This window comes from Notamacropus eugenii, chromosome 2, assembly GCF_028372415.1.
Source record: "Notamacropus eugenii isolate mMacEug1 chromosome 2, mMacEug1.pri_v2, whole genome shotgun sequence".
Lineage (NCBI taxonomy): Eukaryota > Metazoa > Chordata > Mammalia > Diprotodontia > Macropodidae > Notamacropus > Notamacropus eugenii.
The window spans coordinates 344759264-344773771 of record NC_092873.1 but is presented as its reverse complement, the minus strand read 5'-3'; the positions used below and the strand labels follow the sequence as shown (position 1 = coordinate 344773771).

General features: G+C 34.9%; 1 protein-coding gene across 11 annotated transcripts in view; it reads left to right on the top strand.

Moving 5' to 3' along the window:
• Positions 1-14508, top strand: part of TANC2 (tetratricopeptide repeat, ankyrin repeat and coiled-coil containing 2) — a 551137-nt gene that overhangs the window by 182343 nt on the left and 354286 nt on the right. For 10 of the 11 annotated variants that reach the window (XM_072645876.1, XM_072645869.1, XM_072645875.1 and 7 more), the window contains one exon: positions 2058-2129. The exons of the other annotated variant lie outside the window; for it this stretch is intronic. In XM_072645876.1, the coding sequence (XP_072501977.1) occupies positions 2058-2129 (72 nt within the window). The remainder of the gene's footprint in view (positions 1-2057; positions 2130-14508) is intronic. 11 annotated transcript variants of the gene reach the window in all.

The window sequence follows — 14508 nt, the reverse complement described above, 5'->3', positions numbered from 1 at the left end:
CTTGAAATATTTGTTTATATGACTTCTTAATTGCCCTCTTTGTTCCTAAAAGAATAATATGTAAAAGAGCTAAAGAACCTTAATGTCCTTCAGATTCAATATTCTTCCTTCAGATTCTGTATCTTTGAACTGTTTCTTCATAAACATATTTTCCCCAGTTTTTAATTTTAAAAAATTCTTTATCTGCCTCTTTAAACAATCAAAATATTTATGTATTCATGGAACATCATCCTATGCTGTACACAGGATGATTTGAGTCTATATGTTTTTGCTACGTTTTGCTTCCAAAATCTGCTCAATCCCAGAATAAGGCTGTATTTCTTCATATACACATTTTAACAGTTTTTATTAAAGCAAGGTGTTTCTCCTACTCCTTTTAGATATTTATATGTTCATCTGCAATAGCAACAATTGATTTATATATTTTCCTTATATAAAAATTCTTTTTCATTCCTTTTAATTACTATTGAAAAGTAAGTTTTCTGATGTTTTAGGATATGCTTTAGTTCTAATTAATGACTTCTTGGTTTCCCCCTTTTTGAATTTTTACACAATAATATCTCATTACAGGGAAAAAATATCTGTAAATTTAGTCATTGTGCTGAACTGTGTTTTCACGTTCTGATCTCAGATACTCATTGCCAACTTTAGAATAAAAAGATTATTCAGCAATCTCTGGGCTAGGAGCCAAAAGGTTGTTTGTCATCTTTTTGCATTGATTTCATAAATAAGTTTTACAAAGAAATTAATTATCCAATATAAATTTTATAACTAATCAAAAATGAAAAGAAAGATCTGGTTTCTTCTGATATAACACTAACAGTACATTAATTAAAAAACAAAAACCTTTGACCCAGTTACTGAGAACTAAACATTAACTCCATATTAACATATTAAAATAATTTTTATGAATCTTATACCTATCACCATGTCATGGTATGTGTCCCCTTAGTACTTTTCTGGCAGAAATAGGAATATTTTGGATTGTGCCCATCTTTGAAGGAGTTAGAGAAGGGAAAGCTAATCTTGAGCGATAATAGAACCAACTATTTAATTCAAAATCTAAATTTAAGAGCTAACAGAATAGCAGAAAGAGCCCAGGATTTGTAAGCCGAAGGACTGAGTTCTGATTGTGCCTCAGCCACTTACTGCCTTTGTTGATTATAAGCAAATCACCTCAACTCTTTTGAGTTTCAATTTCTTTATAAAAGGAGAAGACTATAGTAAATGACTTGAGTTTCCTTTCAGTTTTAACTTTCTGTGATTATATGACCTTCAAGATTATCTAGTCTAACTGCTTCTTTTTATGAAGATGGGAGAAGTGAAATGTCTTGCCCCAAATTTCACCTTATTAATTTACTGACACATGATTATAGACTGTAATTAACATCACCTATTCCATTAGGTGTATCATGACCCCCAACCCCAGGGTTGTAACATGACTGAAATGAGATTATGAATGTGAAGTTGCTTTGTAAATTGAATAAGTGCTTCATCAATATGAGATATTCTTATTATTATCAATCTGGTGGAATTTTGTTTTATTGCTTTAGGTTTCCTTGAATCCATGAAGAAATAATCTTTTCCTCCTTTGTTTACTCAAAATGCAGGATCTTGTTATTGAATCATTTGCTGTTTTTGATATACATTGGACTTGCTTTATATGTATTCAGTGTACTCAGCATTTAAAAAAATTATAAAAACTCAAATAATTAAATTTTCCTCTAATGGGACAGGTATGATTTTATTACAGAACTGAATAAAAAGGGTCCCAGAGATCATCTGAAGAACTTTAGCAACATGTGCAGCAATAATTCATTTATACATGTCTTTAAATAGAATAGATCCTAAACTTTCTAGTGATTAAGATTGGTATAAAGTAAAAGCAAATGATAGTTATTCAGATTCTAAGTCTGTCATTTTCCTCTGTAAATTCACATCACTATTGACTTTTTGTTGACATTGCTGGAAGATACAAATGGTACCAAAAAAGAAGCTACGTCGATGCCATATTTCTTACATGTGGATATACTTATGCTACTTTGGTTCTCATGCAGATGGAGGGAGCGAGGAGCCACCAGATCAGAGACAATCAAGTGTAGACTCTCGCCAAAGCCGCTCTGGGCAAGGTAACTTCTTATTTAATTTGTCCCTGAATTTAAACACACACATGCACGCACGCGCACACAGCCATTTACATTTTTTTGTGCTGCTAAAGTGGTGGGTTTAAACTATAGGGCTGCAAGTCACTTGACCAGTTTGCTTTTTAATGGCATGCTAAGTGCTCCATACCTAGCAATCTGATTTTGGTTGTGTCATGTTTTTAAAAATGTAAGCAAATATGTATGACACAGAAAAAGGCACTATAAAAATTGATGTTATGGTGGCAGAAGTCTTGGAACATTTCATCAAAAATCTTATTAACTTTTCAAAGTAATATAATGAATAGTGTATGTTCTCATATAGGTCGCATGTCTGAAAAAAAAACTTCTGGAATGTGATTGAAGTTAAATTTTTAAAATAGCGCTGCCAGTCATTTTCTAAGATTATCATGCCTTTTGGTTTCTTCACATCAGTTTTCTAATACGTTAGGACATGGAAAAAATTGTGGCTGTATATTTTTACTGTTTGATTTTTAGGGTCTTCTGCAATTATCATCAATTGTCATTTTAACTTCTTTTTTACTTTCCTGAATCTGTTCTTAAAAAGGACTTCTCAATAATATTTTTAAGTGATGATGGTTTTGGAAGCAAGTTATCCTTGTTCTTTGGATGTGTTCCAGTAGTACCTAGGGGAATGGTAGTAGTTAAAAAACATTCTGAGTGGTTAAAGTCTTTGGAATTTTGTAAAGGGATGACATTTGAGAACTAAAACTGATAGATATTATTGAGTGTGAACAGTGGTTGTGTATAGTTTGTGGTAGTCTTTTCTTATAATCACTTTAAGAGTTTAGAATAACATAGAAGTCAGAAAAACTTTTGGTTGTATATGTGCATTTCTGTAGTAGTGTACAGAAATAAGTTCTGGATTGTTGAATTGAAATACAATATTAATTATTCATTTACTGGTAGAATGCACATAGCTCTCTCAAATAAGTTTTTTCTCCAATTGCTTAACCAACTCCTGTCCTCAGTTCTTTTCATGTAACACTTCAAATTACTTTATAGAGATCATTTCCAATTACTTAAATCCATAGCATTTCTTCATGGAAAAAAAAAACCAGGCCCCTAGAGAATCTTACTCTTGCAAAGCCAGTAGTGATAGGCAATTCCCTTGACTCCCATTCTGCTGTTTCAAGCTCATGCTACTTGGTTCCATTATGAGATACACACAAAAAATGTAGCTCTGATCATATTATCTCTGATTCTTATTCCTGTCCCTCCCTATCTTTGGTTCCATCTTCTTTCCCAATTCTTCTTTGACCCTTTTTATTGTCATCCAGTATTATTGACAGATTCTGGCTCCATTGATGGTTGTGGAATAACAAAGAAGGATACTTATGGGTTCATAGGATTTAAAGCTGTAAAGAGCATCAGAGAGCATTTAGTTAAACTCTTTTTGCAGATGACCATGTAAAGATTAAGTGCTTTCACCCAGCTGCTGGTGCTTGCTCCCTCCTCAAATTACCTTGCATCATACTCACCTGTGTACATATTGTATAGGTAGAATGTAAGCTGATTGAGAATTATTTGTTTTCATTTTGTTTTTGTATGTCTCACACCTATTTGCCCCTGATGTTGCAGGTATTTAAACAGTGTATGTTGCGTTGAATTAAATTGAATTGCCCATGGTCCACAGATAGAAAGTAGTAGAGCCAAGATTTAAACTCACTTCATCCGGAACATTGTTTCTTAATTTGAAAAGCCAACAAATTTCGTTACTATTTAATTTGTATTTTGCTTGTATTATAGTTATTTAAGATTTTCCCCATTGTTTCAGTCTCTTTTTGGAGGGAGTAGATTTTATTTGAGTAGAAAACTGAATAATTTAGTTTCTATAAATCTTTTTTTTTTAAAGGTACTCTTGTCCTTAGTTATGGACTTACTTAGACCAATATCTTTTTTTTTTCTCAAGTCAAATGTTATAGAAGTTAGACTTGATGAATCATCTAGACTATCTCTCTTCTCCTGGACTTGACCATTTTAAAAGAGCTTTTAGAAATATAAGAAGAATACTGATTATTAAAACTGAATTTTTATTAATATCTTGTTTTTTTACATCAATAGAATTTCTCCCAGTACCCCTCCACTCTTTCCCCAGAGATTTACCCCATGTAAAAAATGTTAAAGAATTTTTTTACATTTAAAAAAGCAAAAGCTGAATGTCACCAGATAATACTGTTTTCCTGAATCGTTACTATACTTTAATCCAAAGCCACCAGAATGTTTGCATCATGAAATTGAAAGGATGTCAGAAGTCATTCATTTTCTAATCGGCTTGGAAATATTAGTTTATATCTGTTTACTCACAAGAAAGAATCTAAGAGCTAAAAAAGAAGCCCTGCTCAGGTTTAAAAACTGTGACAATATTTAACATAAAACTCAGCAACTCTAATAGTAAAGTATAATAACAAGATAAAATTGAGACAAAAGTTACATATAGATTCCTTTGAACTTTCTTTTTTTTTCCTAAAAGAATGAAGCAATTTGCTGGAAGCTGTACCCTTTGAGCTATTTTAGGGGTCAAATTAGTTCAGGGCTGGTTACTGGAGAGAGCATGATTGGACTCCACTTTGCCTTCTGTAACATAGTAATTTCAGTAGCTGATCCTTTAGATAATTTGATATATTTTTGTCGCTGAAAATGAGGTATTTAACATACTTTGCAAAAAAAGTTTTTGATCATTTAATAATATGTTTTCAGTTAGTTCATATCTAGTTAAAAGAAAATGTTATTCCAGGAATTAGGGATCAAACCCATAACATGTGGACCTTTTATCTTCTGACATTTAAAATCTAATGACTAGAGATTGAGGATAAAACTCTAACCACCAAAAGGTCTTCCAAAAAACCCATAGCTTAATTTAAATGTGACTGAAATAATAAAAAGTTCAACGTAGGTACACATGGCAAATGCCATAAATTGGTATGTTACTTGTGAACTTAAGCAAAGCAAGGTTTTCACATTTCATAATGTGTGGCTTTTCAAGATAATTTTCAATGTGTAGTGCTGTCTCTTTCTTTCTTTCTGTCTCTCTTCCTCTCAGTTTTCCTCGTGTGTAAAATGAGGATGATAATAGTACCTGTCTCCCAAGATTGTTGTGAGGATAAAATGGGAGCATATTTGTAAAACACTTCACATATAGTACTTAAAGTACTATATGAATGCTCTCTTCTGTTATGTAAAGTCTCAGTGTCATATAGGAATACTTTTATATAAGGGATTAAAATAGAATAAGGAAATGGTCTCCTTAGGGTATCTAGAATCGCTTAGGAGATAAGACATTCTGTCCCAAGATAGCGCAATGATTTCTTTTCTTTTCATTACCCTGTACCTCATTTCTAGGAGCATCTAGCTCCCATACAAGGACAATACATGCAAACAAATATTTTCGCAATTTTTCTTTGAAATAAAAACTTTGATTCTTTCTCAGTTGTCATTGCTTTGTGTATTTTAAAAAAAACACTGCAGTGTTAATTGATGCAGCTTGGTGCTTGGAGTCCTTTTCTAAGGATGATATTCATAATTTAATTCTCAAGATCAATACTTACACTTTTAGGAATCAGTCTTATCTCATTTTCTTCAAAGTTGATAAAAATATGTGTTGGGGTAGGTGTGGCACGTGGGGAGGTGTTGATAGAAATATGCGTTCCTGGAAAAGCTTAGTGGTCTGAGGAATTCAGGTGTAGTTGTTGAAGTGTGCTTTGATGTACCTTTTTTTACTTGGTAATTTCTTTTGTCTGATACTTCGTAACTGGTATGTGTTGTGGCTGCAAATGAAATATTTACATACTTCATGAAAATATTTTGATCATTTTATCACTTTTTCATTTGAATTGTTGTTCAGTCATTTCACTTGTGTCCAATTTCATAACCCCATTTGGGAATTTTTTAGCAAATATACTAGAGTGATACTGGAACCATTTCCTTCCCCAGCTCATTTTACAGATGAAGTAACTAAGACAAACAGGGTTAAGTGACTTGGCCAGGGTCACACAGCTAGTGAGTGTCTGAGACCCTATTTGAACTCAAATCTTCCGGACTCCAGGTCTGGTACTTTATCTACTGCACCATCTATTATATCTAGTTAAAAGAAATGAACAGACAGATGGTGAGTGCTAGCATCCTGTGGTATAATTCCACTGATGGCCTGGGAGCTAGGAAAGGCGAAATGATATAAGAGCATGGGGCACATGGTGTCCCTTGCCCTTGTCTTTCAGTAAAGAATCCATCCAGTTCAGACCTGGTCCCTGGATTAAGGTTCTGATCTGAATACAGTCCATTGTATTTAATAAGAATTCAGTGAATATTAATTGAATTGCTGAGTAGCCCTTAGTCCAGGGAAGCTGTAGGAAGTTTGATGCTAATTGATGCTAGAACACAAGTGGTTCAGAGTAGCTATGAGGTCATTTTGGTTCTTAGTCTGATCTAAAAATTTGAGTTAGTAGGTGGTTGAGCTCGGTTTGAATCTCAATTCCCCTTAAAGACATTAAGATTTGAAGGGTTACTTATTATTTCTTACTCATTAGAATGTTGGCACTATATCATCGTACATACACATCATATAACTACTTTCATTTGCTTAAATACATTTGCCTTTCTAGGTCTCAAACACTCTTGTATTTTTAATTTCAAAACTCCTAGTCAGCTCTGGTCTTATCAGAAACACTTGAAAGTCTTCTGTTACATTAAAAGTTCATTATTTTTCCTGTAGGACAATACTGAGGTTCTCAGGGCTAATTATTCTTGGTAAGCCTGTCTCTTTTGCCCTTTATAATGGCATATTCCAAAATCTCTTGTTTATAGTAGAAGCTGCCAAGTGTTGTGTGATCCTTACTGTAGTTCTTGAACTGCTACCTCGTGGATAGGTGAAGAATGGTCAGTTTTGGTAGACTTTGACATATTCACTCCACAGAATTGTATTGTGCTATTTAAAATTGTGAAGTAAACACCATAGAACTTGTGGGGGAAATGAAGATAGGGGCACGACCATTCAAAAAATTTTTGAGTGACATAAAAAAATGTACAGGATAATACCTGATACACAATACATATAATTTTTATATAATATAATATTAACATAAAATAACATAATGCTATATAAATCTTAATCATTTTCATTATTTTAACTTAAAGAAAAATGGTAGCACAGTTTTTATACATGAAAAATGGTTAAGAAATACATAAATGGTGCAATAAATAGTGACTAGTCCATGGTTTCATACTGCTGCTAATCTGAATCCAAGGCTGTATAACTAAGTTGAACGACCCGATTGCAGGCCTGAAAGCCATGGGAGAAGGGGGTGGAAGTGGTATAGACCAGTCCTTCTCTGCTCATAGCTCCTACTTCAGCAGAAGATATATAATAAATATGGAACTTGACCTTGACACAGATCTGAAGTTTACTTGTGGATGGGGTATCAGAAGGGTTGTAGTTTATAAATTATTGTGTAGTGATGCAGTTTTCTGTCTTACTGTTTCTCACAAAAGAGGTTGTGTAAACTGGAAATTTGTGTTGTGCTTGAAATGTTCCCTAATATATCAGTTGCTTTGGAACAAATTTGCATTTTTGAAATATGTGTTACAGCAGAACTTGACTATATTTTTTCACTAATATAGGAGCTCTGATTTTTAGTTATGCTATTCCTGGGACTTTCTTTTCCTTTCAGGGGTTGATTGGTAGATTCTTTCCATCTTTACTTATTTACTTTTCCTTCTGATTCTACTGGATCTGGGTAATTTTCATTTATAATTTTTTGAAATATAGGATTAAGCTTTGAAAAAGAAATTTACTTGTGGTTTATAAGGAGTCCAGTGATTGGTTGTCCATGGGGTGCCAGGTAACTTTTGGGCAGTTCTGCAGTGGAAAAAGTCTCTATAATTTCTCATGGCATTTCTTGATCATTATTCAGTTTGGTCTTTGGGGTTTTTCCTGGAATACGTACAGAGGAATTGGGTGGCCAGCTTCCCCTTCACACAGCTATTTTATATTTGGGAAGTCTAAAAAATGCAACCTAGTATTTTAGGCTTATTCTTCCAAAGCAGGCACTTTGTGTTCTGTGTTTAACATTTATAAAGGTATGGATGACTCTAAATTTATTTTAGACATGCATTAAAGGCACTGCAAACTCAATTTCCAATATATTGAATATCATGTGAAAATTCACTCCGGTTATACCTACTTTCACAACTTAGACTCAATAAGGATAAAATAGAGAAAAATAGAACTGTTTTAGAAGGCGAATACAGATAAACATATTCAATTATCAAGAATAAATCTGTCTATAGTAAGCTTTAGCATGATGAAAAGATATCTTTAATTATTGCTTATTTATTCCAAAGTAGAATCTTTGAGAAAAACCTTGAACTTGTAGTGGAGCAAATAAATAATAATGAGGAAGAATTTTCACTTCAGAAACATCAGTTAATTATACATTGATAGTATTGGCAGTTTAAAAAGTCTCACATCTTTGTAGGCATGATGTTAATGTTGGGTTCATGTTGACATTATGCATGACCTAGGCATAATAAATATCCATTCTTTACTGCCCTCTTTAATTCAGGCCTTTCAACATGGCCTCAAAGCTCTGTAAGCCATTACTTTATTTCTTTATAACTCTGAAACATGCTCTATAGGTAGTTGTGAACTTTCTCCTTCATCTTTATATGTTATTTCAAAACACTTATTTAGGATCAAAGAGTTAGTGCTAAAATCAGCTTTAGAGGCCATCCAGTCTATCATATTGTACAGATGAAGAGACTAAAGCCCAGGGTGGTGACGTTTTTACTCTGATTCACATAGATAATAAGCATCAGAAGAGGGATTTGAATCTTTATCCTCCTAATCCAGACTCAGTACATCTTCCATTCTACTATGCTTCCAGTTAGATGATCAGTCAGTTTTCTAAAAATATGCTTCTTGAGACTTTCTGTCAAGATAACAACTTTCAGACTTCCCAGCTCCCACAGCACTCCAGCAAAAACCCAAAAATCATACTAGGCTGGATAGATCTAGAAGACCAACAACAAACTATGATAATTTGCTTCTCCCCTCCAAGAACTGTACCAAAAGTAAGCCAGATGTCTTAGGGCATCAGGGAATGAAGTACTAGAAAGGCCTTGGCAGTCAAACAGATCTGTAGCCTCCCAGCATGATCAGTGATTGGCTAGAGACTTGTGTAACCTATAGTCTGTGTCTCAAGTGGTAGCTAGAGAGAAGAACTTCCCCAAGAAGGCCCAAGGATGTCCAGAAACTCATTGCTATTGCTTTAGAAACCACTGAGAGTAACAGCCCAGAGGTTTCAGGGCCCCTGGTACTCTCTTCTAAGATGCCATAGAGGGTCCTGAAAATCTAGAATTGGAACCTAACCTTAGGAAGTAGAAGGCAGTGCAGGAACCCAGCTATCCAGAATGAGACCAAGCAGGGCTTACCACCCTCACGCAAAAGCATTTTTTAATGGAGGGACAGGAAGGAATGACAGAAGTAGTGATACCAAAAAGAGAAAAAAAGGTCCCTGAAACATTTTTTAAATTGCACAGAAGAATATAGCAGGAAATTCAAAAGAAAGCACAGACAAACATGAGAATTTTGAAAGTAATGTGGAATATATTATTTATATATATTTTTTTATATATATATTTAAAGCAAGTATTTCAAAATGAAGATTCATAGTTTTGTATATTCATAGATTTTGTGTTGTTTATGGAAATTTTCATTTTTGGTGCTTAAGTTCGTGAATGAATGAAATATTATGAAGGTGTTTGCTATGGGCCAGCTCTGCTAATTGCTTGGAATACAAATTAAGACAGTCCTTAAAATCAAGGTGCTCATATTCTAATGGGGGGAATAACACATATAGAAGCTGCAAGTCGAATAAAAACGTCCTTTTTGTCTTGGGAAAGTAGATAGATGTTAATGCTTTTTCTTTAATGTCATTATTTAATGTCACTTTGAAGGAACCTTGGTTCAGAATCCTGCGCTCTCCCCTTTGGGATCTGAGGGGAGATGGTAGATGATGATCAAGGTGATTGGTTTGACTTGCTTGGCACATGATACTTCCTATTTCTTCCTAAGGATACCTTGCTGTTTCAGCTAGGTTCATTTACCTTTCGTGTGTGTGACAACTGGTTGGCAGTTGGTGGGGATGGCTAGCCCCCTTCTCCACACAAGTTGTTTCCCAGGACATGGCTATGAGGACTGGGCTAGGTGCAAGAATGGTGATCAGGGGGTACCACCATGCTTACGGTTCCTGTATCTATCTGCCTTTGGTAATTGATCAAGAGTTGTTGCTAGTGGTAAGTGATGTCTACTGGGGAAGGCTAAAAACATATCTGCCACTTTGAGGGACACTGCTATATCCCAAACTGTTGGATTCAGGGTCCTATGCTTTCCATCAGGGTCTTAAGATGGTGGCCAAAATGGTGTTAGTAGTTTGACTTACCTGGTACATGCTGCCTTCTGTCTTTTGCTTAAGATTGCCTGCCATGTATGTGCCAACTGATTGGCATTTGGTATAGATGTCTGGCCACTTTTCCATAGGAGTTGTGTTTCCAGATGATGGCTGTAAGGGCTAGACTAAGAGCAGCAAATGGCCATAATAAAAAGAAAAAATTTAAGTTAAAGAAAAAACATTTCAAATAGTTAAAGGTGGTCCTTGGACTATAGGCACACACTTTGTTTCCAGATCAGTCTCTGTCTTTGCTATGTAATACAGCCTTTCAGAGCTTGCTCTCTATTGGTACAGCCTTCAAGAACCAGGGTCATTTTTTGCAGGATATTGAGGCATTAGAATACAACTTTAAGAATAGACCCATATAATAATTTTTTTTTCCCTTGGGGAAGAGTGAGGGAAGAGAATACAGACCTGTCATGTTTTTCAGGTTTGGGAGGTAATGGTGATCTGTACCTTCTCTACTAATGTAGATCTGTACCTTCTCTGCAAAGTAGTGGTTAGGGAGTTGCCTGAGGGAACTGAGAGGTGGTGATTTAGCATCTAGCTCAGGTTACAAAACCACTTTCCACCAAAGGCAAAACTTGTGTCCATTTTCTCCTGATTTCCAGTCTAATTGTTTATCTACTATGTCACTTTGCCTCTTTAGCAGTAATGATAACAAATGTTATACTTTAAAATGTACGAATTTTATTTTTACCTACATTATATCTCATGGTCTTTTTATTTTCTAGGAGGAAGGGACCTTGAGGAAGGATTTTTTAGTAGGAAGACTATCTAGCCCAGTTCCCCTCACTGTACAGAAGTAACTGAAGTGTTGGGAGATGAAGTGACACAAATAATAACATGAGAGGCAGAATGTGAACCAGGTCTTCTGCCTCCAGAACCAATGTTTGTTTTTATTGTACTGTGTTACCCCTAATTATCTTTACAACAGTTCTGTGAAGAATGCTGAACAGATGTTATTATCTCCATTTTAACTGCTAAAGACACCCTGGGAGTATGGGTAAAGTATTTTTTGCTTAAAGTCAAATAATTGGTAAATGGCAAACATGAGAACATTTGGTCTTCGGGACCCTAGTTCATTTCCCTTATTGTTCAAAACTAACATGACTGAGTGTTTGTTTGTACCAGACAGTAGCATGGTGGTAGTGTTGATGGTGATTGGGGAAAGGGAGTCATTCAAAAAACTTATCAAAGGTCCTTTGTAGGTGATTGACATGGATGCATTACAAATCTAGAGGGTTTCAGTAGTAATCAAAACATCCTTTGTAATATCACCCAATTTCTGAGGTTTTCTTCAGAGATCACAAGACTCCTTTTCATTGAAAGATAAAAAATAATTAATTTAAAACTAAATACATTTGTCTTTTTTTCTTTTTAAAATTATTTTTATTTGTGAACTTAATTATCAGCAAACAAGAAATATCAACAAAAAAGTTGACAAGTACAAGTATTTCAAGATGAAAGATAAACTATATAGAGAGCTATGTAAGAAATAGTGAAGCTATGTTACATATCTTTTTAACAGTAGTAAAAAAAAATTCTACTTATGTTCGGCCTTTGTCGATCTTCACTCCCTCTTTAACTGTTGGAGACAGTGGATTTTTTGAGGGAACAGTCTTTTTTCCTCCTCATTAGGATATAAACACTTGGTCATCATTTATTTAGCCCCTTCAAATTGATCATATGCAATTATTTTTCTAGGTTTCACTTGTCCTTTGTGTTTATGTTTCAGAGATTTTACCCAGCTCAAATTTTCTCCGCAGATATGTTTAAAGTCCCTTAGTCCAAGTCCATTTTTATTTCTATGTGGGGTATGCTCACTTTCTCAAAGTAAGTTATTCTCATCTACTACTTTCTTCCTTACTGCTTTTAAATGTGTCCAAGATATCTCCTGTCTTCAATAAAATAATCCTAGCCACAGTAATCTCCTCAACTCATCTTCTTACCATTTTCCTTTTCTTATCCAAAGTCTTTAAAAAGTGAATGTACTCACTGCCCCTTCACTTTCTCTCTTCTTACTCCTCAATCCATTATAATCTGGCTTCTTACCTCACCACTCAACTGGAGTTGAGCCTAGCATGATCAATATGAATAATCCATGGGAAGTAAAAAGACGTCTTGGCCCTGTAGTGACTCAAAGTGTGGGTTTCCCTTGGCCACATGTGTTTCATTCATATGAGTCTCTCTACTAGTATATCCTGTATAGGTACTCACTCTTCACACTTGTACTTTATGTATTTGTAGGAAAGTACATTCCAGGTTTACGTAGGGAATTTTTTTTTTAAATTTATTTAGTATTTTATTTTTCCCCAGTTACAGGTAAAAACAGTTTTTAACATTCATTTTTAAATTTTGAGTTCAAAACTCCCTTCCCCTCCCCCATTGAGAAGGCAAGCAGTTTTATATAGATTATTTATGTATAGTCATGCAGACACTTCCGTAATAGTCATGTTGTGAAAGAAAACATAGCAAAAACAAAAACCCATCAAGAAAAATGAAGATTTTTTAAAAGTATGCTTTACTCTGCATTCAGACACCATCAGTTCTTTGTCTGGAGATGGATAGCATTTTTCATCACAAGTCCTTCAGAGCTGTGTTGGATCATTGAATTGCTGAGAATAGCTAGATTCACAGCTAATCATCCTACAATATTGTTCTTACTTTGTACACAATCCATTTCACTTTGCATCAACTCATATAAGTCTTTCCAGGTTTCTCTGAGTACATCCTGCTCATCATTTCTTATAGTACAATAGTGTTCCATTGTAATCACATACCACAGTTTGTTCAGCCATTCCCCAGTTGATTGGCATCTCCTCAAATTCTAATTCTTTGCCCCCAGAAAAGAGCTGCTGCAAATATTTTTGTACGTGTAGATCCTTTTCCTTTATTTTTAATGTCTTTTGGAATGCAGACCTAGTAGTGGTATTGCTAGCTCAAATGATATGCCTGGTTTTACAGCCCTTTGGGCAAAGTTCCAGATTGCTCCACAGAATGGCTGAATCAGTTCAGAACTCCACCAGCAGCGCATTGATGTCTCATTTTTCCTACATCCCCTCCAACATTTGTCATTTGTCATTGCTGTCCTTATTAACCAATCTAATAGGTATGAGGTAGTACCTGAGAATTGTTTTAGTTTGCATTTTTCTAATCAGTAGTGAGTTAGAGTATTTTTTCATATGACTGTAGATAGCCTTGATTACTTCATGTGGAAACTGATCATATCTTTTGATCATTTATCAATTGGGGAATGGCTCTCATTTTTATAAATTTGGCTCAGTTCTATGTACATTTGAAAAATGTGGCCTTTATCAGAGAAACCTGCCTCAAAATTTTTTCTCACAGTTGTTAGAAATATTTCCCTGCATCCTATTTCCTCCCTGGTTTATTCTATTCTCTCTCCTTTCACCATGTCCCTCCTCAAGTGTTTGGCTTCTGATTACCCCTTGCCCCATCTTCTCTCCCTTCTATCACCTTCCCCTTCTTTTCTCCCCTTCCCCACTACTTTCCTGTAGGGTAAGACAGATTTCTATACCCATTTGGTGTGTATATTCTGTCTTTGAGCCAATTCTGATTGGCTTACTCTCAAAATGTTCACTCACTCCCTCTCACCCTCTGCTCCACTATAAAGGCTTTTTCTTGCCTCCTTTATGTGAGATAATTCACCCCATTCTCCCTCTCCCTTTCTCTGTCTCTCAGTACATTTCTCTCTCACCTCTTAATTTTATTTTTTAGATATCATCCCTTCGTATTCAACTCACACTTTTGTGCCCTTTGTCTATATATATTCCTAACTACTCTAATATTGTACCTCTTATGAGGTACAAATATCATCTTCCCATGTAGGAATGTAAACAGTTTAACTTTAAGTCCCTTGTGATTTCTCTTTCCTG